The sequence below is a fragment of the Loxodonta africana genome, chromosome 4, assembly GCF_030014295.1.
Source record: "Loxodonta africana isolate mLoxAfr1 chromosome 4, mLoxAfr1.hap2, whole genome shotgun sequence".
Classification (NCBI taxonomy): domain Eukaryota; kingdom Metazoa; phylum Chordata; class Mammalia; order Proboscidea; family Elephantidae; genus Loxodonta; species Loxodonta africana.
The window spans coordinates 79,955,224-79,980,760 of NC_087345.1; the positions used below are offsets into that span (position 1 = coordinate 79,955,224).

The 25,537-nt window shown below is 38.9% G+C and overlaps 1 protein-coding gene across 22 annotated transcripts in view; it reads left to right on the top strand.

The window, feature by feature from the left end:
* Window positions 1-25,537, top strand: part of R3HDM2 (R3H domain containing 2) — a 177,843-nt gene that overhangs the window by 47,630 nt on the left and 104,676 nt on the right. For 17 of the 22 annotated variants that reach the window (XM_023557962.2, XM_023557944.2, XM_064284011.1 and 14 more), the window contains one exon: window positions 15,422-15,484. Coding sequence is in view for 14 of the 22 variants with exons in the window: in XM_064283994.1 (XP_064140064.1) it covers window positions 15,422-15,484 (63 nt within the window). In the remaining 8 variants the exon portion in view is untranslated. Of the gene's footprint in view, window positions 1-1,976; window positions 6,214-15,416; window positions 15,485-25,537 lie in introns of those variants that run through there. The other 5 variants (XM_064284006.1, XM_064284008.1, XM_064284007.1 and 2 more) reach the window with 3 other exon arrangements.

Genomic DNA, 25,537 nt, shown 5'->3' on the forward strand with positions numbered 1-25,537 from the left:
TGCATAGGGTCCCTATGAGTCGGAACCAACTCGACGGTACCTAACAACAACAAACAATCCTCCGTAACAGTTTTAAGCCTCTGAAGTTAATTTCTCAGGGAGGCACAATTTTGGTTATACCCTGGGATGACAGTGGTACCAGTAGGGCTGTCTTCCTTCTTTCCCTGACCACACCCAGCTGTTAAACTCCACTAATTGCTGGATATAGGATTGCCCTATTGTTTTCAAAATGCCCTGGGGCATAAATTCCTTTACCAACTAAACTGGCTCCTCTGATGCATTAGTCTGAGGTCAGTGTTTGATACTTGTTCTGACCTCCACTGCTGTTGGACCCTATAGGAGAGACTAGAACTGCCTCATAGGGGAAGCAGACTGGTGGGTTTGAACCACTGACCTTTCTATTAGCAGCCAAGTGCTTTAATCTCTGCTCCACCAGGGCTTCTTTTGCTCTGACCTCAGGAGGGCTCATTTCAGCTGTCTTATTTTCTGGGAGCTACTTTATTCTATAGTCTAGGCTGTATTTTTATTAAATCTGTGAATCTTCTCCCGATTGCCTTTTAATACAGTCTCCACTGTTTTTTGAGAGTGCCCTCAGGTTTATACTTTGTTGGAAGTAAAGCCAGTTCCTTTGGGAAGAGATGAGGAGTTAACTGTTTTCTGGCCTGCCTTTCCCTGAGGCAAAATCTGTGTGCCAGAGTTCTGGAGTTGGGGGTGGACACAGTGGCAAATTTCTCTCTGAATGACTCCCTGCTCTAGGTATTGAGTACTGAGTGGAGGAAAGGCAGTAGCCTGAGGGCCTCTTGGTTTGCCTCTCTTGGTGTGGAATCACCACCTGAAGAGCCTGAAGAAGGGCTGTATAGTATTTTCGGCATACCAGGCTCAATGTACTAAAAACCCAGTACCATAGAGCCTCTAAATCCATAAGCGGGAATTAGGTGGAAGAAGGAAGTCCCTGCCTCTTGACTGCACTTGCCTGGGACTTAGCTTCACTAACAGGGGTGGGGGTGGTAAGGATGACAAATGCAGAGGGTACTCTCCAGTCCAGGAGCTAGGTGGAGAGGGAGCACTGTATTCTTGGTTGCACCAGTCTGGAATGGAATCTCTGCTTCCCTGAGGTGGAGGGGGAGGTCCTGGGAGGGGGCAGTTTTGGTTCAGATACCACAGACTCTTGCCATTCTTACTGATTTTTCATAGACTTTCTTGAATAGATTTTCTTCATTTGCTTTTTGCTCTTAGGACCATTTTCAGAGTTTTAATTTTCTTAATCGTTTTACCAGTTTCACTGGAGAGTGGGTCAGTGGCGCTCCTCACACTGCCATTTGGATATCGATCTGCAGCACTGTTTTTGTATCTTTCAATCTTACATCAATTGTAAATACCTGATTTAGGCAGCACTGAACCTCAAGTAAACTCTGGAGCAGCTCTACTCCGTCCTATAAGGTCGCTATGAGTCGGAATCAACTCCATGGCAGTGGGTTTGCTTTTGGTTTTGGAACCTCGAGTTAATGAATAGGGATTGATATTTTTTGAGGCTAGAGAAAAAACGATGAATTCCTTATGTGAAATGAGGATTCTTATACATTTTTAGGTTTATTATTTGAGTTGATGTTAAATTTACATGATTCAAAATACCAAGGACACAAAAGGTATAGAGTGAAGTTTTCTTCCTGCTTCTATACCCCAAACCACTCAGTTCCTCTCTCTAGCAACAACGAATATTACTAATGTTGGTGCGTTCTATGCATTTATATGCATAAAGTATACATATATAAGCAAAAAAAGTTTGTTGTTGTTGTTGTTAGGTGCTGTCCAGTTGCCCTCGACTCGTAGCGACCCTGTGCACAACAGAACGAAACACTGCCTGGTCCTGTGCCATCCTTACAATCGTTGTTATGCTTGCGCTCATTGTTGCAGCCACTGTGTCAATCCACCTCCCTAAGGGTCTTCCTCTTTTCCGCTGACCCTGTACTCTGCCAAGCATGATGTCCTTCTCCAGGGACTGATCCCTCCTGACAACATGTCCAAAGTATGTAAGACACAGTGTCACCATCTTTGCTTCTAAGGAGCATTCTGGTTGTCCTTCTTCCAAGACAGATTTGTTCATTCTTTTGGCAGCCCGTGGTATATTCAATATTCTTCACCAGCATCACAATTCAAAGGTGTCAGTTATTCTTCGGACTTCCTTATTCATTGTCCAGCTTTCGCATGCATATGATGTGATTGAAAATACCATGGCTTGGGTCAGGGGCATCTTAGTCTTCAAGGTGACATCTTTGCTCTTCAACACTTTAAAGAGGTCCTTTGCAGCAGATTTACCCAATGCAACACGTCTTTTGATTTCTTGACTACTGCTTCCATGGCTGTGGATTGTGGACCCAAGTAAAATGAAATCCTTGGCAACTTCAGTCTTTTCTCTGTTTATCGTGATGTTGCTCATTGGTTCAGTTCTGAGGATTTTTGTTTTCTTTATGTTGAGGTGCAATCCATACTGAAGGCTATGGTCTTTGATCTTCATTAGTAAGTGCTTCAAGTCCTCTTCAATTTCACCAAGCAAGGTTGTGTCATCTGCATAACGCAGGTTGTTAATGAGTCTTCCTCTAATCCCTGATGCCCCATTCGTCTTCATATAGTCCAGCTTCTCGGATTATTTGCTCAGCATACAGATTCAATAGGTATGGTGAAAAAATACAACCCTGATGCCCACCTTTCCTGACTTTAAACCAATCGGTATCCCCTCGTTCTGTCCGAACAACTGCCTCTTGATCTATGTAAAGGTTCCTTATGAGCACAATTAAGTCTTTTGGAATTCCCATTCTTCTCAATGCTGTCCGTAATTTGTTATGATCCACACAGTCGAATGCCTTTGCACAGTCAATAAAACACAGGTAAACATCCTTCTGGTATTCTCTGCTTTCAGCCAGGATCCTTCTGACATCAGCAATGATATCCCTGGTTCCATGTCCTCTTCTGAAACCGGCCTGAATTTCTTGTAGTTCCCTGTCGATGTACTGCTGCAGCCGTTTTTGAATGATCTTCAGCAAAATTTTGCTTGCGTATGATATTGTTCTATAATTTCCACATTCAGTTGGATCACCTTTCTTGGGAATAGGCATAAATATGGATCTCTTCCAGTCAGTTGGCTGGGAAGCTGTCTTCCATATTTCTTGGCGTAGACTAGTGAGCACCTCCAGCGCTGCATCTGTTTGTTGAAACATCTCAATTGATATTCCATCAGTTCCTGGAGCCTTGTTTTTCACCAATGCCTTTAGAGCAGCTTGGACTTCTTCCTTCAGTACCATTGGTTCCTGATCATATGCCACCTCTTGAAATGGTTGAACATCGACTAATTCTTTTTGATATAATGACTCTGTATTCCTTCCATCTTCTTTTGATGCTTCCTGCGTTGTTTAATATTTTCGCCCTAGAATCCTTCACTATTTCAACTCGAGGCTTGAATTTTTTCTTCAGTTTTTCAACTTGAGAAAGGCTGAGCATGTTCTTCTCTTTCGGTTTTCCATCTCCAGTTCTTTGCACATATCATTATATTACTTTACTTTGTCTTCTCGAGACGCCCGTTGAAATCTTCTGTTCAATTCTTTTACTTCATCAATTCTTCCCTTTGCTTTAGCTGCTTGACGTTTGAGAGCAAGTTTCAGAGTCTTCTCTGACATCCATCTTGGTCTTTTCTTTCTTTCCTGTCGTTTCAGTGACCTCTTGCTTTCTTCACGGATGATCTCCTTGATGTCATTCCGCAGTTCGTCTTCGGTCACTAGTGTTCAGTGGGTCAAATCTGTTCTTCAGATGGTCTCTAAATTCAGGTGGGATGTACTCAAGGTCATATTTTGGCTCTCGTGGACTTGCTCTGATTTTCTTCAGTTTCATCTTGAACTTGCATATGAGCAATTGATGGTCTGTTCCACGGTTGGCCCCTTGCCTTGTTTTGACTGATGATATTGAGCTTTTCCATCGTCTCTTTCCACAGATGTAGTCAATTTGATTTCTGTGTGTTCCATCTGGCGAGGTCCATGTGTATAGTTGCCGATTATGTTGGTGAAAGAAGATATCTGCAATGAGGAAGTTGTTGGTCTTGCAAAATTCTATCATTCGATCTCTGGCATTGTTTCTGTCACCAAGGCCAATATCTTCCAGCTACTGATCCTTTTTCTTTGTTTCCAACTTTCGCATTCTAATAGCCAGTAATTATCAATGTATCTGGATTGCGTGTTCGATCAATTTCAGACTGCAGCAGCTGATAAAAATCTTCTATTTCTTCATCTTTGACCCTATTGGTAGGTGCGTAAATTTGAATAATAGTTGTATTAACTGGTCTTCCTTGTAGGCGTATGGATATTACCCTGTCACTGACAGTGTTGTACTTCAGGATAGATCTTGAAACGATCTCTTTGATGATGAATGCAACACCATTCCTGTTAAAGTTGTCATTCCCAGCATAGTAGACTGTATGTCCGATTCAAAATGGCCAATACCAGTCCATTTCAGCTCACTAACGCCTAGGATATCATTATTTATGCATTGCATTTCATTTTTGATGATTTCCAACTTTCCTAAATTCATACTTCGTGCATTCCAGGTTCCATTTATTAATGGATGTTTGCAGCTGTTTATTCTCATTTTGTGTCATGCCACATCAGCAAACGAAGGTCCCAAAAGCTTTACTCCATCCACGTCATTAAGGTCAACTCTACTTTGAGGAGGCAGCTCTTCCCCTGTGGTCTTTTGAGTGCCTTCCAGCCTGGGGGGCTTATCTTCCAGCACTGTATCAGACAGTGTTCCGCTGCTATTCATAAGGTTTTCACTGGCTAATGCCTTTCAGAAGTAGACTGCCGGGTCCTTCTTCCTAGTCTGTCTTAGTCTGGAAGCTCATTTGAAACCTGTCCTCCATTGGTGACCCTGCTGGTATCTGAATACCGGTGGCATAGCTTCCAGCATCACAGCAACACGAAAGCCCCCACAGTTCAACAAACTGACAGTATAGATATCCTTTTTTCCCCCATTTTACAAAACTGGTTCTGTATTTTGCTCTTTTCTCTTTTAACAGTGTAACTTATAAGTACATCAGGAATTTCCTTTTTTTTCTTTTTTTCCTTTGCCTGTAGAGTATTACGGAACGTGGAGGAACCACTTATTTTATTATTCTCTGAACAATCATTTTTTCCCCAGTTTTTTCAGTTATAAACAGTGCTGGATAAATAATCTTGTACATGTCATTTTGGATAGTATCTATTAAGATAAATTTCTAAATGTGTATTTTTCTAATTTTTTTAATAGATATTACAAAATTGTCTTCTAAAAATATATGCAATTTATATTCCCACCAGCAGTGTTTCGAGTTTTGAGAGAGGAGATTTGGGCATGGTAGATACACAAGATAAAGATAACCAGTTTGAAATATCATCTTCACCCGTGTGTATTTACAGTGGAGTGGAGTATTCAGTATTGGATTGCACTTTAGCCATGTTCATTCAACACACCATTTGTTAAGTGCCTGTGAAAGGACGTAGTCTTTGCTGTTTACCCTGGTGGTGTAGTGATTAAGTACTACGGGCTGTTAACCAAAAGGCTGGCAGTTTGAATACACGAGGTGCTCCTTGGAAAGTCTATGGGGCAGTTCTCCTCTGTCCTGTGGGGTCGATATGAGTCTGAATTGACTCAAAGGCAATCGTTGTTTTGTTTTTGGTAAGCAAAAAACTTTACCTAAGATATCATAGATTTCTGGCGGAGCAGATCCTCGTTTGCCCCAAGTAGGGCAGGGGAAATTCTAGATTAGCAGTTCTCAAACTTTTTGGTCTCCTACCTCTTTAGTCTTTTAAAGATTATTATGGACCTCAAAGAGCTTTTATTCATATGGTTTATATTTATGAATATTTACTGTATTAGAAATTAAAACTTAAGAAAATAAAATATTCATTAAAATAACAATAAAGTTTACGTATTAATAAGCATATATAACATTTTTAATGGAAAATAGCTATACTTTCTAAAACAAAAAAGATTTAGTGAGAAGAGGGAGCAGCATTGTTTACATTTTTGCAGATATCTTTAATGTCTGACTTAATAGAAGACAGCTGGATTCTCATATCTGCTTCTGCATTCAGTCTGCTGTGATGTCTTTTTGGTTGAAGTATGTGAAGAAAATCCAGCCTCAAAGATATGTAGTTGGAAAAAGGAGGAGTATTTTACTATCCTTTTCAGGTAATTATGGATATTCTTCTTTGATACTATACCCAAACTCAACAAGTATTAGTTTCTTAAAGGTTAGTTAATGCAGAACCTGAAACTGTATTAATGAACTTTTGTACTCGATGACATTAAAATCGGTTGGCGTGTCTTGTACTTCTAATGCATCTTATTACCCATGCATGATTTTAAAACATCATGATTTGATCAGTTGGGAAATATTGGTTTGCCGAGTTGTGCAGATCTTCCAAATGTCTGACATATTTTGCTATATAATTAAAAAATCACATTCTTTAGTATCACCGATTTCATCAGGAAAGTCTTTAAGTATTAAGCTGTCAAGCTCACAGTAAGTGAATACAAGTTTTTAAAATTCTGATTTTTGCCTAAAAACTCTGTAATTTTATGACGGGCAGCAAATAATGTCATTTGTTTTCCTTGAAGTGCTAAGCTCATTTTTGTGAAAAATACTGCCAGATACTCAAGTCTGAAAAACCGTAATTTGTCTGTCAGTTGTTTACTCAAGAAAATAATAGTATTTCATGAAAGAAGTGGCTGTTTCAGCTCACAGCTCAGTTGCACATGTGCTTTTCCTTTAGGCAGTTGTCATACTTTGGTATGCAACAGAAGTGCATTTATACTTCCGATTTTGTCATATAGAGTATTAAAAAGATGAATGCATAAGCAGACATTTAATTATTTTTACTGCTTTATCAAGGACAGTGTTAACTGTAAGTGCAGGGTGATGAAGAATAAATATTACTGATACAGTTCGATGCCGCGCCGACCTTCTCATCATTGTGTTTGGGTAAATGTTGACTGTTTGATCTGGTATAGTTGATTGCTGAAGGGAGCACGTTACTCATGGGCGATGTTGTTTACAGGTAGTCTCTGGGGTATGCTCATTCAACTTACAGAATGGACTTAAGAATGGACTGCCATAAAGCCTATTGTATTAAAAATTTGAGTTAAACACATACAGTGGTTCATAATAATGAACAGTGTACTTTGTGATGCTCATGAAAACATTGCCTGGTTTAGAAGTGTTTTTTAAGTGTTTTATATGCATAAAAAAACCCATTGCTGTTGAATTGATTCCAACTCATAGCAACCCTAAAGGACAGGGTGCAGCTGCCCCAAAGGGTTTCCAAAGCTGTAAACCCTTATAGAAGCAGGCTGCCACATCTTTCTCCTGCTGAGTGGCTGGTGGGTTTGAACCACTGACCTTTGAGTTAGCAGCAGAGCACTGTAACCACTGTGCCGCCAGGGCTCATTTTATATGCATAAAATCCTAAACCAAACCCGTGGCCATCGAGTCAATTCCGACTTACAGTGACCCTATAGGTTTTTTTTTATAGGTTAGAGTAGAACTGCCCCAAGGAGTGCCTGGTGGATTTAAACTACTAACCTTAGCCGCAGCTGTTAACCACTATGCCACCAGGGTTTCCTTTATATGTATACCCAGAACCCAGTGCCGTCGAGTTGATTCCGACTCATAGCGACCCTATAGGACAGAGTAGAACTGCCTCACAGAGTTTTTATATATATAGAAAGGTAAAATATATAGTATATACTAAGACAAACATTTGACTGACGCTAAGTAAGAACCTTTATGTACCTGCTCTGACTTTACCTACAAATTCGACTTAAAGGCAGACTTAGGAATGGATCTTGTTCATAATCTGGGACTGCCTGTATGTTATAAGCCAATCTATTATTTGGCTGAAAGGTGACCTCTGGAAGAGGCTTTAGTTCCAAGTTCAGAGGGTGTCTTAGGGCAGTAGTTTCGGGGGTTCCTCTAGTCTTACTGGTCTAGTAAGTCTGGCCTTTTTTAAGAATCGGAATTCTGTTCTCCATTTTCCCCCCATTCTATTTGGGACTGTCTGTCGTGTCCCTGGTCAGAACGGTGGGTAATGGTAGGCGAGCACCATCTAATTCTTCTGGTGTCAGGCTAGAATAGGCTGTGGTTTGTGGGGGCTGTTAGTCCTGTGGACTAGTTTCTTCTTTGTGAGTCTTTGGTTTCCTTCACTCACTTTTGCTCCAGACGAGTAGAGACCAATAGTTAGATGGCCTCGAAAGCATTTAAGACCCCAGATGGTACTCACCAGACTATGGTGTGGAACGTTATCTTTATGAACTGTTATGCCAATTGACTGAGTTGTCCCATGAGACTGTGGTCCTAAATCTTTTAACCAAGTAAACCAGTCCCATGGGGTTTTGTATATGAATAAGAAGTCTCTGTATCTGTGCCCCCATGTGCTTTATTATATATATGAATATATATGTAGTACACAAATATGTGTATGTATACGGTTTACAGACAAACCTATACTTGCATGCACATGTACTCACATACGCCTTCTTATACACATACATGCATACATACCTGACTATGCAACCACACTCATATTTTTTGGTTGCTGTTACCGTTGTTGCAAAATTGTATATGTTATAGCATTTACTGAAATTGTCCTTATTGTTGCATACTTCTTATCATCTTCATTTATCTTGGTCAGGTTGTGCAGACTTCACCCATATTGGGTATTGTCTTTCCCATTACCAAAAATAACAAATGTCTTCTAGTAGTGTAGTGGTTAAGAGATCCACTGCTAACCAAAAGGTCAGCAGTTCAAATCTACCAGCTGTTCCTTGGAAACCCTATGGGGAGTTCTACTCTGTCCTGTAGGGTCGCTATGAGTTGGAATTGACTTGACAGCAATGGGTTTGCGTTTTTTTTTTTGGCTCTATCTAAAAAATGATTCTCCCCTTCCCCCCCATCCCTGGTAACCATCAGAGAATGTTGCTTTCTGTATGGGTACCTATTCTTGGCATTTTATAAAAGTGAGACCATACAATATTTGTTGTTTTGTGATTGGCTTATTTCACTGAGCAGAATGCCCTCCAGATTTGGCAAATAACGGTGTTATGAAAACATTTTAGTGTTTTGAAAATAGTTTGATCTCGTGTGTATAGACCACCTGAAATCACACTTTGAAAACTGCTGTTCTAGGTGGAGGATGTGTTACATACCCAGAGATACAGAGGTGAGAAAAAGCATAGCTTTTTGTGTTAACTACAAGTAATTTGTTATGACTGGAACTTGGTACATGGTGAGAGAGAAAAAGTAGTCAGGGGCCAGATCCTAAAGGGCCTTAAGTACTATGCTAAAGAGTGCAGAGTTTATTTTATAGGCAGTGGGGAATCATCGAAGGATTTAAAGGAGGGGTGTGTATGTAAGGTAGGTGTGGGTGAGTGATACCTTCATATTTGTACAGTAAAACCTGCTAAAGCTGGAACATGTGTAAGGCAGAAACTTGTCAGAGAAGGAAAATTAAAATATTTTCCTCTAAAATGAGCCATAGAGAAGTTTTAAGACTGCCCCATCAAAGGCTAGAAGTAAACCTTATCAAAAATTGAAATGTTCTAGTATCTCTTTTGTATAAACGGCTTTTAAAGATAATCACTATTCTGACTTCTATTACCATGGATTAGTTTTACCTGTTTTTGAATTTCATATTAATAAAAGCATATTATATTCCTTTGTGTCTTTTTTCACTCAACATTGTGAGTCAGGAATCTAGTTGCATAGAGCAATGGCTTGTTCTTTATGATTGCTGTGTAATATTCTATTCTCTACTCTGTCTATACTGTATCATAAAGAACAAGCCATTGCTCTGTGCAACTAGATTCTTGACCTTCACAACTTTGAGTGAAAAAAGACACAGAAGAATGATGGCGCAATGGTTAAATGCTTGGCTGCTAATCAAAAGGTCAGTGGTTTGAACCTACCAGTTGCTCCATGGAAGAAAGGTGTGGCAGCCTGCTTCCGTAAAGAAGTATAGCCTTGGAAACCTTATGGGGCAGTTCTACTTTGTCCCATAGGGTTGCTGTGAGTCAGAATTGACTCGAAGCCAGTGGCTTTTGTTTTTTGGTTTTGACCATACCATAATTTTTTCACTGAGTTTTTTTCCCATTTTGGACTGTTATGAATAATGCAACCGTATACATTCTTATGCATGTCTCTTCGTGAACATAAGCTCTCATTTCTGTTGGGTATGTACCAAGTAGAATTGATAGGTCATAGGGTATACATGTGTGTTTAGCCTTAGTAAATACTACCAAACAATTTTCCATAGTGATTGTATTTTTCCCTCACCAGCAATGTATGAGAGTTTTGGTTGTGCTAAATCCTTGACTACACTTACAGTATTATCAGTCCTTTTAATTTTAGTTAGCCTGTTGGAGGTGTACTGGTGTCTTTTTGTGGTTTTAAATTGCATTTCCGTGATGGCTATTGATGTTGAATATCTTCTCGTGTACATGTTGGGTTTTTTCAGTATCCTCTTTTGTGAAATGCCTGTTCAAGTCTTTTGCCCATTTTTAAATTGGATTGTATGTCTTTTTCTTACTGATTTGTAGAATTTCTTTGTATATTTTAGATATGAGTCCTTTGTTGGATACACGTATCTGCATATATCTTCTCTGGGCATTCAGTGCCTGTTTCCCATTTACATATAGGGTAGCAGAGGAACAGACTGAAAAATTTAAGTGTTTTGCTGGGATTCCCTGATACATGTCTTGTCAGCAGATGGTGGTATTGTGTATTGTTCTTTAGCAATTTCAATTTCTTGCCATTTTGGGAATGCACATGCTGATTTTGAGTGGGTCACTGTTGATGTTTTTAGTTAGGCTCAACTGCTTGCGGGTGTTTCAGTTATCTGTCGCTGTGTAACAAACCACTTCAAAACTTAGTGGCTTAAACAACTGTATATTTGCTTATAATTTGGGCAGGGCTCATCTAGCATGACTTGCTGTTCTTTATGGTATCAGCTGGGCTCGGTCATGTGTTTGTGGTCAGTTGGTAGGTTGGCTAGGGGCTAGTTTGGACCTGGATAGCCTCACTCCCATGTCTAGCAGTGGGTTGGAGCTGTCAGCCAAGGTGCCATGGCCTCTCCTACAAGCTGGCTATGCTTCCTCACATGGCAGCTAGGTTCTAAGAGGGTGAGAGTGGAAGGTGCAAGTCTCTTGAGGCCTGGACTCAGAAGTCGCACAGTGTCATTCATCCTGCATTCTCTTGGTCGAAGCAAGTTACGAGGCCTCCTCAGGTTCAAGGAGTGGGAAATAAACTCCACTTTTTTGTTTGTTTTTATTGTGGTAAATATGTAAGTAACTAAACATTTGCCATTTCAACGGTCTTCACATGTACAGTTCAGTGACATTAATTATGTTCATCATGTTGTTCAACCATTACTCTTGTCCCTTCCTATAGGAGTTGGTGCAAATAATTTGTAGTCATGTTGAATCTACAGTTATGGTCATTGTTTTTGTTCCTCTTTTTCTTTCCCTTTCTTTCATTCCTTTTACTTTGTTTATTAAAATTTTTTATTGTACTTTAGATGAAGGTTTACAGAGCAAACTAGTTTCTCATTAAACAATTAATGTCCATACTGTTTTGTACCATTGGTTGCCAACCCCACGACATGTCAGCACTCTCCCCTTCTCGATCTTGGGTTCCACATTACCAGCTTTCCTATCCCCTCCTTGCCTTTTTGTCCTTGCCCCCTGGGCTGGTGTGCCCATTTAGCCTCATTTTGTTTTATGGGCCTGTCTTATCTTTGGCTGAAGGGTATGACTTCATTACTGAGCTATAGGGTTATCCAGGGGACCATATATTTGGAGTTTCTCCAGTCTCTGTCAGACCATAAGTCTGGTCTTTTTTTTGTTGTTGCTAGTTAGAATTTTGTTCTACATTTTTCTCCAGCTCTGTCAAGAACACTCTGTTGTGATCCCTGTCAAAGCAGTCAGTGGTCGTAGCCGGGCACCATCTAGTTGTACTGGACTCAGTCTGGTGGAGGCTGTGGTAGTTGTGGTCCATTAGTCCTCTGGGCTGATCTTTCCCTTGTGTCTTTGATTTTCTTCATTCTCCCTTGCCCAGATGGGGTGAGACCAGTGGAGCATTTTAGATGGCCCCTCACAACCTTTTAAGACCTCAGATGGTACTCACCGAAGTAGAATGTAGTACATTTTCTTTATAAACTATGTTATGCCAGGTGAGTTATATGCTCCCCAAGACCATGGTCCCCACAGCCCTCAGCCCAGTAGTTCAGTCCCTCAGGGTCAGGGAGTTTGGATGTGTCTATGGAGCATCCATGTATTTAGTTTCATTCCTTTTAAATGAAATGGAGAGGTTCTTTTTTTTTTTTTTTAATTGGCTTCTTTTTTTACTTGAAGTTCCTGTTAGAACAAAGCTTGTTTGTTTAAAGGATGTCTTCTGTGATTTTTATTTTTCTGTGATTACTTGGCCAGGGACTGATATTTTCAGGTCCTGACTTTACAACTTTTTCCAAACTACCATAATATTACCAAGCATTTGTTAATGCTGGAAAGTAATTTCTTCCCCAGGTGATTTTGATCCTTTTTTTTTTTTAATTCGTAATTGTTGAGGGTTAGTTCTCTGGTCCTTCTTTGGGCCATGTTGCCAGCACCTCCATAACTTTTTAGTAGTTATTAATATGGGTGGGAAATGATTACCTTTTTGCCAAGTGCTGAGAGAAGTCAGGGGTGAAAGACTTCATAGCAGAGGAAGGAGTCTGGATTGCAGTTGTCTTGAGTGGACAGTGTTTTTATGTGTGAAATAAACAAGAATTTTGGGCAAGGCGCTGATGCCAGTGACCTGTCAGCTCATCAGGATGAACCAGGAGAAGTCTTAGGTGAGGTGACAGTGTCAGCACAATGAGCCCCTTGCACTGAGTTTATTGGGCCTTTCATTAAGGTAGCTGTCACAGTCCTTATTTTAGAGAAAACTCAGTCATTGTTCAAAATTCAGCTGACTAAAAATTATTTATTTTAGAGAGGGAAGGTTGCTTTCAGTGTAGGTGCACCATTGAAAGTGACATGCGGCTGTCTTCCAGATTACCATTTTGGTGTGCCTGAAGTGTTACAGTAGTTAGGAACTTTAAAACTTGTCTCCAGGTGACTAGAGGCTATTCTTTTCCAAGGAAGTTTAATTAATTGTCTTGGGTCCTTATGAGTCCCAGACAAGTGAATTTGTTAACTATAGTATCTGATTTATATGTTGGCCAAACCAGTGATAATTTGATGAGAATAGGAACTCAGAGGTGGCATTGTATTGCAAAAGATGGGTGTTGGCTGCTAAATACAGCTGATCAGAAGACCAGGACAAAGCATCTGTTCTTCTTGTGACAGGGTCACTGTTAAAGCTTTATAGAATGCGGCACAAGTCAGATTGCTGAACTGAATCTTCCCACTCTGGTGAGGTTATTTTAAGGCATTTTGAATGCTTCACAGAACTGCCATCAGCAGTGATTCTCTCACAGGTGTTTGCAGCTTGGATCAATATAGCGAAGTCGTTCTCCTGGGCTGTGAGGTGCTCCTCAGCGGAATGGTGGTAGGCAGACCTTTGGCAACTGCTACCAGAGAATACTGGATTTGGATCCCACAGACTCAGAGAACAGATACGATTGCCATCTTATTGAGTACAAATGTTAGTTTCAGAGAAGGGAAGAAGGATTTCCGAGTGTTCAGGGCAGATTGTTAGAATGAAGAGTACACAAGGATTCGACAACTTGGTCATCTTACTGGCCATAGAAATAAGTTTTAAGGACTTTAACAGCTTACTCTGCCTCAGAAGAAGTAATTAGCTTTTCCTTGATTGGTGAGGAGTGTTTTGGGCAGAGAGGACAACAAATACAAACACCTTGTAGAGAAGACATGTTTTGGTGTGTTTAAGAGATCACACCACAGGACTCTGTAGGCCTTGGTAGGGATGATGGGAAGCTATTGGTGGGGACAGCCAGTTTAGCAGGGCAGCTAAATGATCTGATTTATGTTCTAAAAAGATCACTCGTGCTTCTCTGGGAAGAGTGGATTGCAGGGTGCCAAAAGTGGAAGTAGAAACACTAGTGAAGAAGCTATTGGATTTTGTTTAAAAAAAAAAAAAAACTGCAAGCTAACTGGGGGTTCTGGAATATGGATGACGGAAAGAAATTAAACTTCTTTTTGAAAGTATTCCACTTTTAATTATGGTAAGATTACAAATAGGATAAGAAAAGCATTACTGCAGTAAGTACTATTGTGTGCTTTCAATTATGTTGCTCTTAATTCTCTGACTCACAGTTGGAGAGTGGCCTCTTGTTGTGGCATGGTTCTCATTGTAAACCAGCTATGCCCACTTAAAAATCAGACCTGTCAGGTCGTGGCTTGAGAATATGTGGGGAAAGACAACTAGAAATTTCTTTGCATAACTGGGAGCAAGGCATTTCCTGGAAAAAACGTACCACACAGTGTATCAAGACGAAGATTGGTGGTAAAAAGGAGAGGGGCAATGTCAAGTGTGTATGATTTCTCTTTGCTTCTGGCCATGCCTTTCTAACCCTAACCAAACTACCACACATCCCTAATGCCAGAATCCTCAGGTACAGAGCTATAAAAAAGCTAGAGGAGCTTTTTCACAGAACTTTCACTGGGAGGACGGACTTTAGCAATGTGATACGCGTGTAACAGAGTTGTAAAACAAAATGGTGAGTTAGGGATACTCCTAACTTCAACCTAGAACACAGTAAGGTTTAGGTGTTTTGAGGGCTTCCAGTAACATGGAAAGGCTTGGACACATTAAGAATTTCATTGGTGGCATTCAGCACTCAGGGCTCCTGAAGTGGACTGACAGCCAACTCTCAGGGTCTTGTAATAGCCATAATAATGATAATAATAATTAAATACTGCGTTGAGGTGAGGAGATATTAAATTATGTGTTTGCGATATTTACTTACACTCAAAGAAGAAAATTCTCTCTGGCTTCTCTTCTGCTTCTCACGTACTAGGAAAGATTCTAGATCTGCTAGTTCAGTTTCTAGACTTAGCTTGTGTAAAAGGATAATGAGTAAAAAAACAGTGAAGAATTTCAAGGAGCAAGACTGGATGATTAATTTATTAGCAGGTAGAATGAGAACTGCTTATAAGAAAAGGGGATTAATAGAAAGAGCCAAAAGAGCAGTTTTTTAAAATTGTGAATCAAGAGTGGGAATGGATACAGAGGGTTCAGAACAGGTGCGGGGCTGTGAGAAACACTGTGAGCAAAAGGAATTGGGAAACAAGTTACTGTAAGAAGTGTTGCTGTGGATTTTGAATTGAATCTGTTTCCTTTGAGGTTTTCCTATAAAGATTTAAAATGTTTTTAACCTTTTTTTTTTTTTTTTGAGGTTAGACTTGTTTCTTATATGGGATGCCATTCCAGCACTGGACTCATGGAGGCTGAACATTTATTCAGGTAATAAATAGGTAACATTTGTGCAGCACTTTCTGTGTGCTAAGCAACACACTGAACCTGTTTTCTCATTTAATGCTCACAAAACCTCAAAGGGTTGGAAATGTTATTGCCCTATTTAATACATGAAGAAATTGAGATTCAGAGTCTATCAAGATTGAGTTCAGCTGAATTAAAAAAATTTGAAAAGGCTATTGCAGTAGTCAAAGTGAGAGATATTGGTAGCTTGAGTTAGGTAATGTCATTGTTTACCTAGCATAAATATCATGAGTGTAAAGTGGCTTTGATTGACTAAACTCTATCCCAAACTCCATAATTTTTCTTGTTAGTGAATACAGCATACTTTTTGTTTGTCTTTAAAACAGTGGGCATACGCATTGGTAAAGAAAAACCTAGCTTAGGATTTTTACCTTTAAGCTTTTCTAGCTTTTTAAGAAAGCTTTGAAATAGTATAAATCTGTTTGGGTAACTGTCTATACCTTTAAGGTAAATATAACTGGGGAATTCTTTCTTAAAAGGTGATTAATATGGGTAATAGGAATCTCTTTTGTGATTTCTACTCAATTGAGATATTGTTCACACAGGTATTTTCAGTTTTAAGGAAACCTATTAGAGTTTCTTACAGGAGTGTTTTTTTGGGGGTGCATCTTAATGTTTATTTACAGATCACATTAATTGTAGTACTTGGCACAGATAGAGTGGAACTGGGAGGGTTTCCAGTGCTACTAACTGAAGATCAGTCAAAAATTAAGATTGAATACCTCTGAAATTATAATGTAGGTTAATGAAAGTATTTTTAAGTTTACAGAAATTCACATTTATATGCTTTGAGTAGTTCTCCATGTTTAGTTTTACCAAGGGTTGTCTGTACATCAGCAAGATAGATTAAAAATGCTTTCAGTATTACCCTATCAGTTATTGAATGGCCAGCGTAAGTACATTTGTTTGGCATCCCCCATCTTTTTTTTTTTTTTTACTTCATTGAGATGTAATTGACATAGAGTAAACTGTGCATATTAAAAGTGTACAAGTTGATAAGTTTTGACATACATATACACCCACAAAACTATCACCACCATCAAGATAATAATGTATTCATCACCTGCACAAGTTTTTGTATCACCATTTGTAATCCTTTCCCCTGACCCCGGTGGTCTCTAGGCAACCACTGATCTACTTTCTGTCACTATAAATAGTCTGCATTGTTTAGGATTTTATATAAATGGGATTGTAAAGTACATACTCCTTTTTTCGAGAGGAAGAGCTGGCCCTTTTTTAGTCAGCATGTTATTTTGAGATTCATCTATGTTGCATGTATCAGTAGTTCATTCATTTTTATTGATGAGTAGTGGTTCATTGTATACATACACTATAATTTATTTATCCATTCATTTGATTAGGGACTTTTGGGTTGCGTCTCTTTTCTGCCAACTGCAAATATAGTTATGCTATGAACATTTGTGTATAAGTCTTTATATGGACATATACTTTTATTTCTCTTGGGTAAATAGGAATGAAATGACTGGACCTTGTGGTAAGTGTATGTTTAACTTTATAAGAAACTGACAAAATATTTTTTAAAGTGACTGCATCATTTTATATTCCAACCAGCAGTGTATAATATTCCAATGTTCTGTCTTCTTACAAGCACTTGATTTTGTCAGTTCTTAATTTTAGCCATTCAAATATGTGTGTAAACATATTTTGAGAATTTTTGTTTCCATATTCATAAGACATATTGGTCTCTAGGTTTCTTGTGATGTCTCTGGTGTTGGTATTAGGGTAATACTGGCCTCATAGAATGAATTGGAAAGTGTTCCCACCTTTTCTATTTTATTGGAAGAATTTGTATTCTTTTTTAAAAGTTTGGTGAGATTCAGCAATGAAGCCATCTGGGCCTGGGCTTTTCTTTGTTGGTCAGTTATCTTCTAAAGATATTTAAATACACTCATTCCTCACTTATTGACATGGTTAAGTTCCAAAGACCAGGTCATTTATGTGAAAATCTACATTATTGAAAAATGGAGGATGACAGCATCGTTACACAGGTGCCAAATTACATCATTACATAACTGCCAAACCACTGAGAATCATGGCCCAGCCAAGTTGACACATTACCTTAACCTTCACAGCCAACATTACTCTTGCCTTGCACCTCAGCACTTGTTACTGCCGAACGTAAGTTATCAACGTGCAAAATAGTTGGATAGTAGATTTTTTTACTATTGTTGTAAATGCAAAATGTTGGATAATGATATAGTCGATAAGTGAGGAATAGTTATAATAAGCAAAAAAATCTTTTCTATTTGCCCACATCGTTACCATTTCTGGCACTCTTCATTCCTTTGTGTAGGTCCAGATTTCCAGTTGATAGAATTTTCCTTCTGCCTAGAGGACTGGTATAGGAAGGCTGTTGAATTCTTTTAGCTTTTGTGTGTCTGAAAAAGTCTTTATGTCACCTTGGGTTTTTAAAAATTTGTTCACTTATTTATTAATTATATTTTATTGTGTTTTCACGGGCAGCTCTTGTCCGGAGGTGGGATGAGAAGGCAAAATGGGATAGGAACTGGTTGAATGGACACAGGAAACACGGGAGGAAAGGAGGAGTGTGCTGTCACATTACAGGGATAGCAACTAGGGTCACATAACAATGTGTGTATAAATTTTTATATGAGAAACTAACTTGAGCTGTAAACTTTTCACCTAAAGCACAATAAAAATATAAATAAATAAAAAAATTATAAAGCACAAAAAAAAGTCATATTGTGTTTTTGGTGAAAGTTGATGCAGCAAATTAGATTTCCATTTAATGATTTCTGTATAAATTGTTCAGTGACATTGGCTACGTTTTTCACAATGTGTCAGCATTCTGATTATTTCCATTCTAGTTGTTCTGTTTCCAATAATCTAGTTGCCCTGTTTTCCACCCCTTACCTTCTCATCTTTAGAGTAAATGTTGACCTTTCGGTCTTACATAGAAGATTATTTAAAGGAACACAGTACTCATGGCTGATACTCTTTATTTTATGAGTCATTCTGTTGTTTTTCTGAAAGGTGACTCCCAGAAGTAATTTTGGCTCAAAGTTTAAAGGGTATCTCAAGGAGATAGTCTCGGGGAACCCTCTAGTCTCAACCGGTTTAGTAAGAATGAACTTTTTAAAATTTGAGTTCTGTTTTATATTTTTCTCCCATTCTTTCAGGATCCATCTATTGTGGCCCTGATCAGAAAGGTTGGTAGTGGTGGCCAGGCACCATCTACTTCTTTTGGTCTCAGAATTGATGAGGCTGGGGTTCATGTAGATTTTTGGTCCTGTAGATTAGTTTCTTTTCTGAATCTTTGGTTTCCTTCTTTCTCTTTTGTTTTGGATGAGTAGAGACCAATAGTTGTATCTTGGGTGGCCTCTTGTGAGCTTTTAAGACCCCAGCAGTTGCTCACCAAACTAAGATTTAGAATATAGACCTTATAAACTATATTATACCAGTTGACTGAGTTGTCGCTTCACCTTGGTTTCTGAAAAATATTTTCTGTGAGTATAGAATTCTTGGTTTTTCTTTCAGTATTTTAAAGATGTACTCCCTGGTCTTCTGGCTTGAATTGTTTCCAGTGAGAATTCTGTTGTCATCTTTATTTTTGTTTCTCTGTATACAATGTGTCTTTTTTTCCTGGCTACTTTTTAGATTTTTCTCTTTATCACTGTTTGGTAATGATGTGCCTTGTTGTGGTTTTCATCATGCTTGTGGTTCTTTGAATTTCCTTGATCTGTGTGTTGATAGTTTTAATCTTATTTGGAAACTTTGTGAAGGCATTATTTCTTCAAATTTTTTTCTTCCTTTTCCCTTACCCAGAAATGCCACTGACATGTGTATTCTTGTTGCCGTCAAGTCAATTCTGACTCATAGCGACCCTGTATGACAGAGTAGAACTACCCCATACGGTTTCCAAGGCTGCCATGTCTTTCTCTCGTGGAGCAGCTGGTGGGTTCATACTGCCAACCTTTTTTTAGCAGCCAAACACTTAACTACTGTACCACCAGGGCTCCTTACATGTATATTTGTTGTTGCTAGGTGCCGTTGAGTCAGTTCCAACTCATAGTGGCCCTGTGTACAACAGAGTGTAACACTGCTTGGTCTTTTGCCATCCTCAGAATCATTGCTATGTTTGACCTCATTGTTGCAGCCACTGTGTCAATCCATCTTGCTGAGGGTCTTCCTGTTTTTCACTGACCCTCTCCACATGTGTATTAGGCCATTTGAATTTATTCCACAGCTTACTTATGTCTTCAGATTCACTAATCTTTTCTTTTGCAGTTTCTGTGTTGGAAACCCTGGTGGCGTAGTGGTTAAGTGCTACGGCTGCTAACCAAAGGGCTGGCAATTCGAATCCACCAGGCGCTCCTTGGAAACTCCGTGGGGCAGTTCTATTCTGTCCTATAGGGTCGCTATGAGTCAGAATCGACTTGACGGCACTGGGTTTGGTTTTGGTTTAATCTGTTGTTAATCCTATATTATGTATTTTTATCTCTGACATTTCAAGAGATTAAAAAATATTTCTTCCGTGTCTCTACCTGTCATGCTCAGTTTTCATTTTAGCTTCTTGTACATATGCAGTACATTACAATAACTTTTTTAAATGTCTTTTTCTTTCTTTTTTTTTTTTTTTTTACTGATTCTGTAACCTGTAGTTTCTGAGTCATTTAACTTTTTATTTTGAAGTAATTATAGATTCACAGGAAGTTGCACACCCACCTCCTTCCACCTCACTATCTCAAACCCTAACTACAGGCAAAGGTCTGTAATTTTGTCAGTTTAAGAATGTTATGTAAATGAGATCATATATAATCTTTTTTACACTCAGCATAATCTCTTTGAGAGTTACTGCATTCCATAGAATGGCTTTTAACCATTCACCTGTTAAATGACTTATGTATTGGTTCCAGTTTTTGGTTGTTATGAATAAAACTACTGTAAATATTCATGTATAGGTTTTTGTGTAAACATAAATTTTCTGGAATAAATGCCCACGAATACAAGTCCTGGGTGGTAAGGTAATACATGTGTATCTCATTTTATAAGAAACTACCTTACTGTTTTCCAGACTGGCTGTACCATTTTACACTCCCACATCAATGTGTGAGTGATCTAGTTTCTCCACATCCTTATCGGCATTTGGTGTTGTCATTATTTTTTGTTTTATCCATAACATGAGGTGTGTAGTGATATCTCACTGTGGTTTTAGTTTGATTCCCCTAAAGGCTAATTGTTTTGAGCATCTTTTCATGTACTTATTTGCCATCTCTGCATGATCTTCAGCGAAATGGCTATTCATGTCTTTTGCCCATTTTCTGATTAGAGTGTTTGTTTCATTATTACTGAGTTTTGAGAGTTATTTATATATTCTAGATACAAGTCTTTTGTCATATATGTGGCTTGCAAATATTTTCTCCCAATTTATAGCTTAAATTACTCTGCCCTGTGGACCCTAGGCTCTTGGCCTTCTCAGATGGCCAGTCCTGTCTTTTCCACTCATGGACTCTGCTGGGCTCTGCCTGCGTTCCCTCTGTGCTCCCCTTCCTTGTGACGTGACTTGGAAACACTCTGTAGGCATTAATCTTGGGCAAGAGTAGGACTCATCCTGTTTGTTTCTTGTTTGTCAGGAATCAGTCATTTGTTTCCTGACATCCGATGTCTGAAAAACCATTTTTCATACATTTTTGTCTGATATTTTAGTTGTTTATGCCAGGAAGGTAAATATAATCCCTGTTACTCCATGTTAGCCTGAGTGGAATTCCTTTCTCTTCATTTCAACCCGTAAAGTTTGTATTAGGAACACCCATTGTTATTGACTACTGCCAAGTAATTCCTTCCTTTTTGAATTTCTTAAAAATGCGGAATGGAGCCCCAAAAGATACTTTTGATGCTCTTCAGTGTCTGTTGAAGCCTAGTTGTCTTCAGAAGTTTGCAAATCAATCAGATACAGGCTTAGAGCTAGAAATAGGTCAGCTGCAATAGCACAAGATGATGGTGTGAAAAGCTTTCAGTGATAGCTTGTGCATAATATATTCTTTCTTGTTCACGATTCTCTTTGGATATAATGCTAAATTCTGGGTGTTTTCATGAGCTTTCTCTATCCTTATCCTTTTAGTTCTTTCCTCAGTGGAATGGCTTTATTTACAGAATCACAACTTCTGTATTTAAAGGGTAGAGTTGATCTGTTAAAGCAGCCTCTCCAGAGTACTATTAGTTTTGGAGCTTACATCAGATTTGGTGACTTTTTATAATAAACACCTACACAGAGACAGACAGATGGACAGATAGATATACAGTTGTTATTAGTTGTTAGTGGCTGTTGAGTTGGCCCTTGAATCATGGTGACCCTCTGTGTTACACAGTAGAACTGTGCCATAGGGTTTTCTTGGCTGCCATCTTTATGGAAGCAGTTCACTAGCCTTTCTTCCATGGAGCCACTGGATGGGTTGAAACTGCCAACCTTTAGGTTAGCAGCCAATCACAAACCACTTAAGCCACACCAAATCCATTGCCGTCTAGTCAATTCCAACTCCTAGCAACCCTATAGGACAGAGTAGAACTGCCCTCTGGGATTTCCAAGGCTGTAAATCTTTAATGAGGCAGACTGCCACATCTTTTTCCCACGGAGCAGCTGGTGTGTTTGAGCCAGCAACCTTTCTGTTAGCAGCTGAGTGCTTTAACCACTGTGCCACCAGTGTACCATTTGAGCCACACAGACTCATTTATATATATACTAAGATTTCTTGGAGATTTATCTCTGCATTTCAAAGGTACACTTACCAATATAAATAGTTCTGAGAGATAGGGCATTGTCACAGGATCACATAACCATGAAACATTTGAAGAAAACATTCGTTTGGAATGTTCTTCTAGAATTAAGACACACTTCAGTAATTTAAAAAAAAAAAAAAAAATTTTTTTTTTTTTTTTTTTTAGTAATTAGATGACTTTGAGTTCTGGGAATCTCCTGACTAGAACCACCCTTGGAATAGAACCGTCTCTGATTATGCCATTCTTATCGCAAAGTTTTGTTTCCAGCCTTTCACTTCTGCCGATGAGCCAAGGACATCCTTTAGTGTATCAACAAGCTATTTTTGATAGTGTCTATCATGATGCCTTGGTCAGAGCGGTTACTCACTAAGTGTTAGGTGAATGAATGCCTTTTCTTTGAGTCACTGCTTTAGTCATCTAATCTAGGATCTTTCTTCATCTCTGTCCTTTTGGTCATTTTGGTCATTTTCTTACTTGTTTATATTTCCACCAAAGGGTGAGCAAAGGAGGCAAAAGAAATGAACCTGGAACCATTGTATTGTTTATGAGTAATTCTCGTAAGAAAAAAATATTAGGTAAGATGAGATTGAAATACTTGGCTACAGTGAGAATTTGGAGTTAATACTGGATTTCATTTATCCATTTTGTTTCTTCCTGTCATTACCAGTGGCGGATTGGTGGCTGGCTTATTTTTTTGCTGGGTTTTACTTTTCTTCAAAACCCTGACCAGCTTGTCCCTTTAATTTATAGCTGTTGATGTGCTCTGTTATTTTTCATTTTTATAACTTTCTTTTTCCCTGGATGGAGTCCTCTTCTTCCTTATCCCTTAACTATAGGTGTGCCTTGAGGCCTCTGCTGACCACTCTAGCCTTTTCTTCTGTCACTGTTCTCACCATGTATCCTCCCTTTCTGTGACCCCGCTGAAATCCAAAGCTTTACCTTCTCACACAGTTTGGTGATCTAGATAGCCAGTCCCACTTATGTAACTGCCTGCCGGACACTTCAGTTTTGTCAGCCGATTGAAACATCCATGTATAAAACGGAATTTTATTATTTTTCTTTCCAAACTAGTTCCTTCTTCAATATTTCTATCTCAGTGGTTAGAAATTTTATCCACCCCATTGGTTCTCAGACTTTTTGGTGTCAGAACCCCTTTACGCTCCAAAAAATTATTGAGGCCTCCAGCGAGCTTTTGTTTATGTGTGTACTTACCAATATTAACGTATTAGAAATTAAAGGTGACACATTAAAAATATTTGTTTGAAAATAGTGATAATAAACTCATTACATATTAGATAACTAGCATACTTTCACAAAAAATAACTTTTTCCAAAATAGCAACAACAAAAAAATTTAGTGAGAAGAGTCACATTGTTTTTCATTGTTGCAAATCTGGGGTTAATAGAAGATAGCTAGAGTCTCACATTTGCCTCTTCACTCAATTAGTTGTGATATTACATGTCATGTAACTTCTGGAATACTCTATTGCACACCTGTGAAAGAGAGTAAAAAGGGCAAACAGGGTCTTTGTATTACTATGAAAATAGTTTGGCCTTGGAAGTCCCATGAAAAAGTCCTGGGAATTCACAGGAGTTCCAGCTATACTTTGAGAGCTGCTGTTCTGTCTAGTCACCTGGGTTTTCTTCCAGACTTATCTCTCAGTCCACATGTCACAAGATCTTACGTGTCACTAAGTCTTAAAGATTCTACCTCTTGAATACCTTTTGAGTCAGAGTCCCCTTATCTTTCATTCTACAGCCAGAGCCCTTATCTTTTTTCCAATGTGGTGCCTATGCCCTAGTGGTGCAGTGGTTAAACACTTGGCTGCGAACTGCAGGGTTGGCAGTTCGAACCCACCATCTGCCAGAGAAAATGTGACAGTCTGCTTCCATAAAGATTACAGCCTTGAAAACCCTATGGGGCAGTTCTGCCCTGTCTGTAGGGCCGAATCGACTCGACGGCGATGGGTTTGGTGCCCATGGCTCTAGGGTATCTTCTTTCTAAGGTATCCACATTGTAACAGAAGTACTCTTTCTAAAATATAAACCTGATGATGTAATTTTTGGAAAATCATTTGCAAATTTCTTACAGCTTTAGTTAGTATGAAAGATGTTTTATGATTTAATTTCCACTAACCTCTCTAGCCTCTTCTCAAGCCACTTCTTTGTGAGTACATTATGCTATAGCTTTCTTCATCCAGTGTCTTGGTGACCCATACATCTGTGTTAATAGTATTATCGTTGGTTGAGTTCACGTTATGTTCCTGGCACTGTTCTAAGTACTTTTTATGTATTATCTTCATCCAGCCTTACAAAAGAAGTACTGTTATCATTCTGTTTTATGGATAAGGAAAGTGAGACTTGAAGAGATTAAGTATTTATTTCCCCAAATCACCTGGTTGGTAAATATGAAACCTAGGTCTAGTTCCCCAGTTTTCTATTTGCCTACATACCGTTTGTCCTTGAGGAACAGACTTAAGCGTCCTTTTCTTCAGAAAACCTTTTCCTCCAATCTGATTTAGATGCACCCATCCACTGGCATTTAACCTTGTGAGCAGGTCTAGCTAGCACTTAACATAATACGTTTTAATTTACTTGTTTGCCTCTGACACAGTTGATTTTCCTGGTAGGTGAGGAAAGGGAGCTTCGTAGTTCCCACAGGAATATTAGATTGCATCCCAGAATATTTGTCTCTAAGAGAACACTGCATATTGAGGACCTTAAAACCTAATGTTACTGTGGCCTGCCTATTGTGTTCATTCCAAGCAACTGGACCCTCAGTTTGGAAGAAGCAGTAAAACATCATATCTGTACGTATTAGTTCTTCTGATTTAACAAAATAATGACTCTTACCTTCTCATATTAGTTTAGGAAAGACCAGAGTCCCTGGGTGATGCAAACAGTTAATGCGCCCAGTTGCTGATCAAAAGGTTGGAGGTTTGAGTCCACGAAGAGATGCCTTGGAAGAAAGGCCTGGTGATCTGCTTCCCCAAGATCAGCAATTGAAAACCCTATGGAGCCAACTTCTACTCAGAAACATATGGGGTTGCTATGAGTCAGAATGGACCTGATGGCAGCGAGTTTAAACAACAACAATAGCAGCAAACATTTATTTGAGTGCTTTCTATTTATTTTGGATTGGGTTGTATCCCCCAAAAATATGTGTTGTAAATCCTAATCCCTGTATCTGTAGTTATAATCCTATTCAGTAATGGGTTAATGAGGCAGTGTTAGTGTAGGGCGGCGTGCCTTAAGTCAT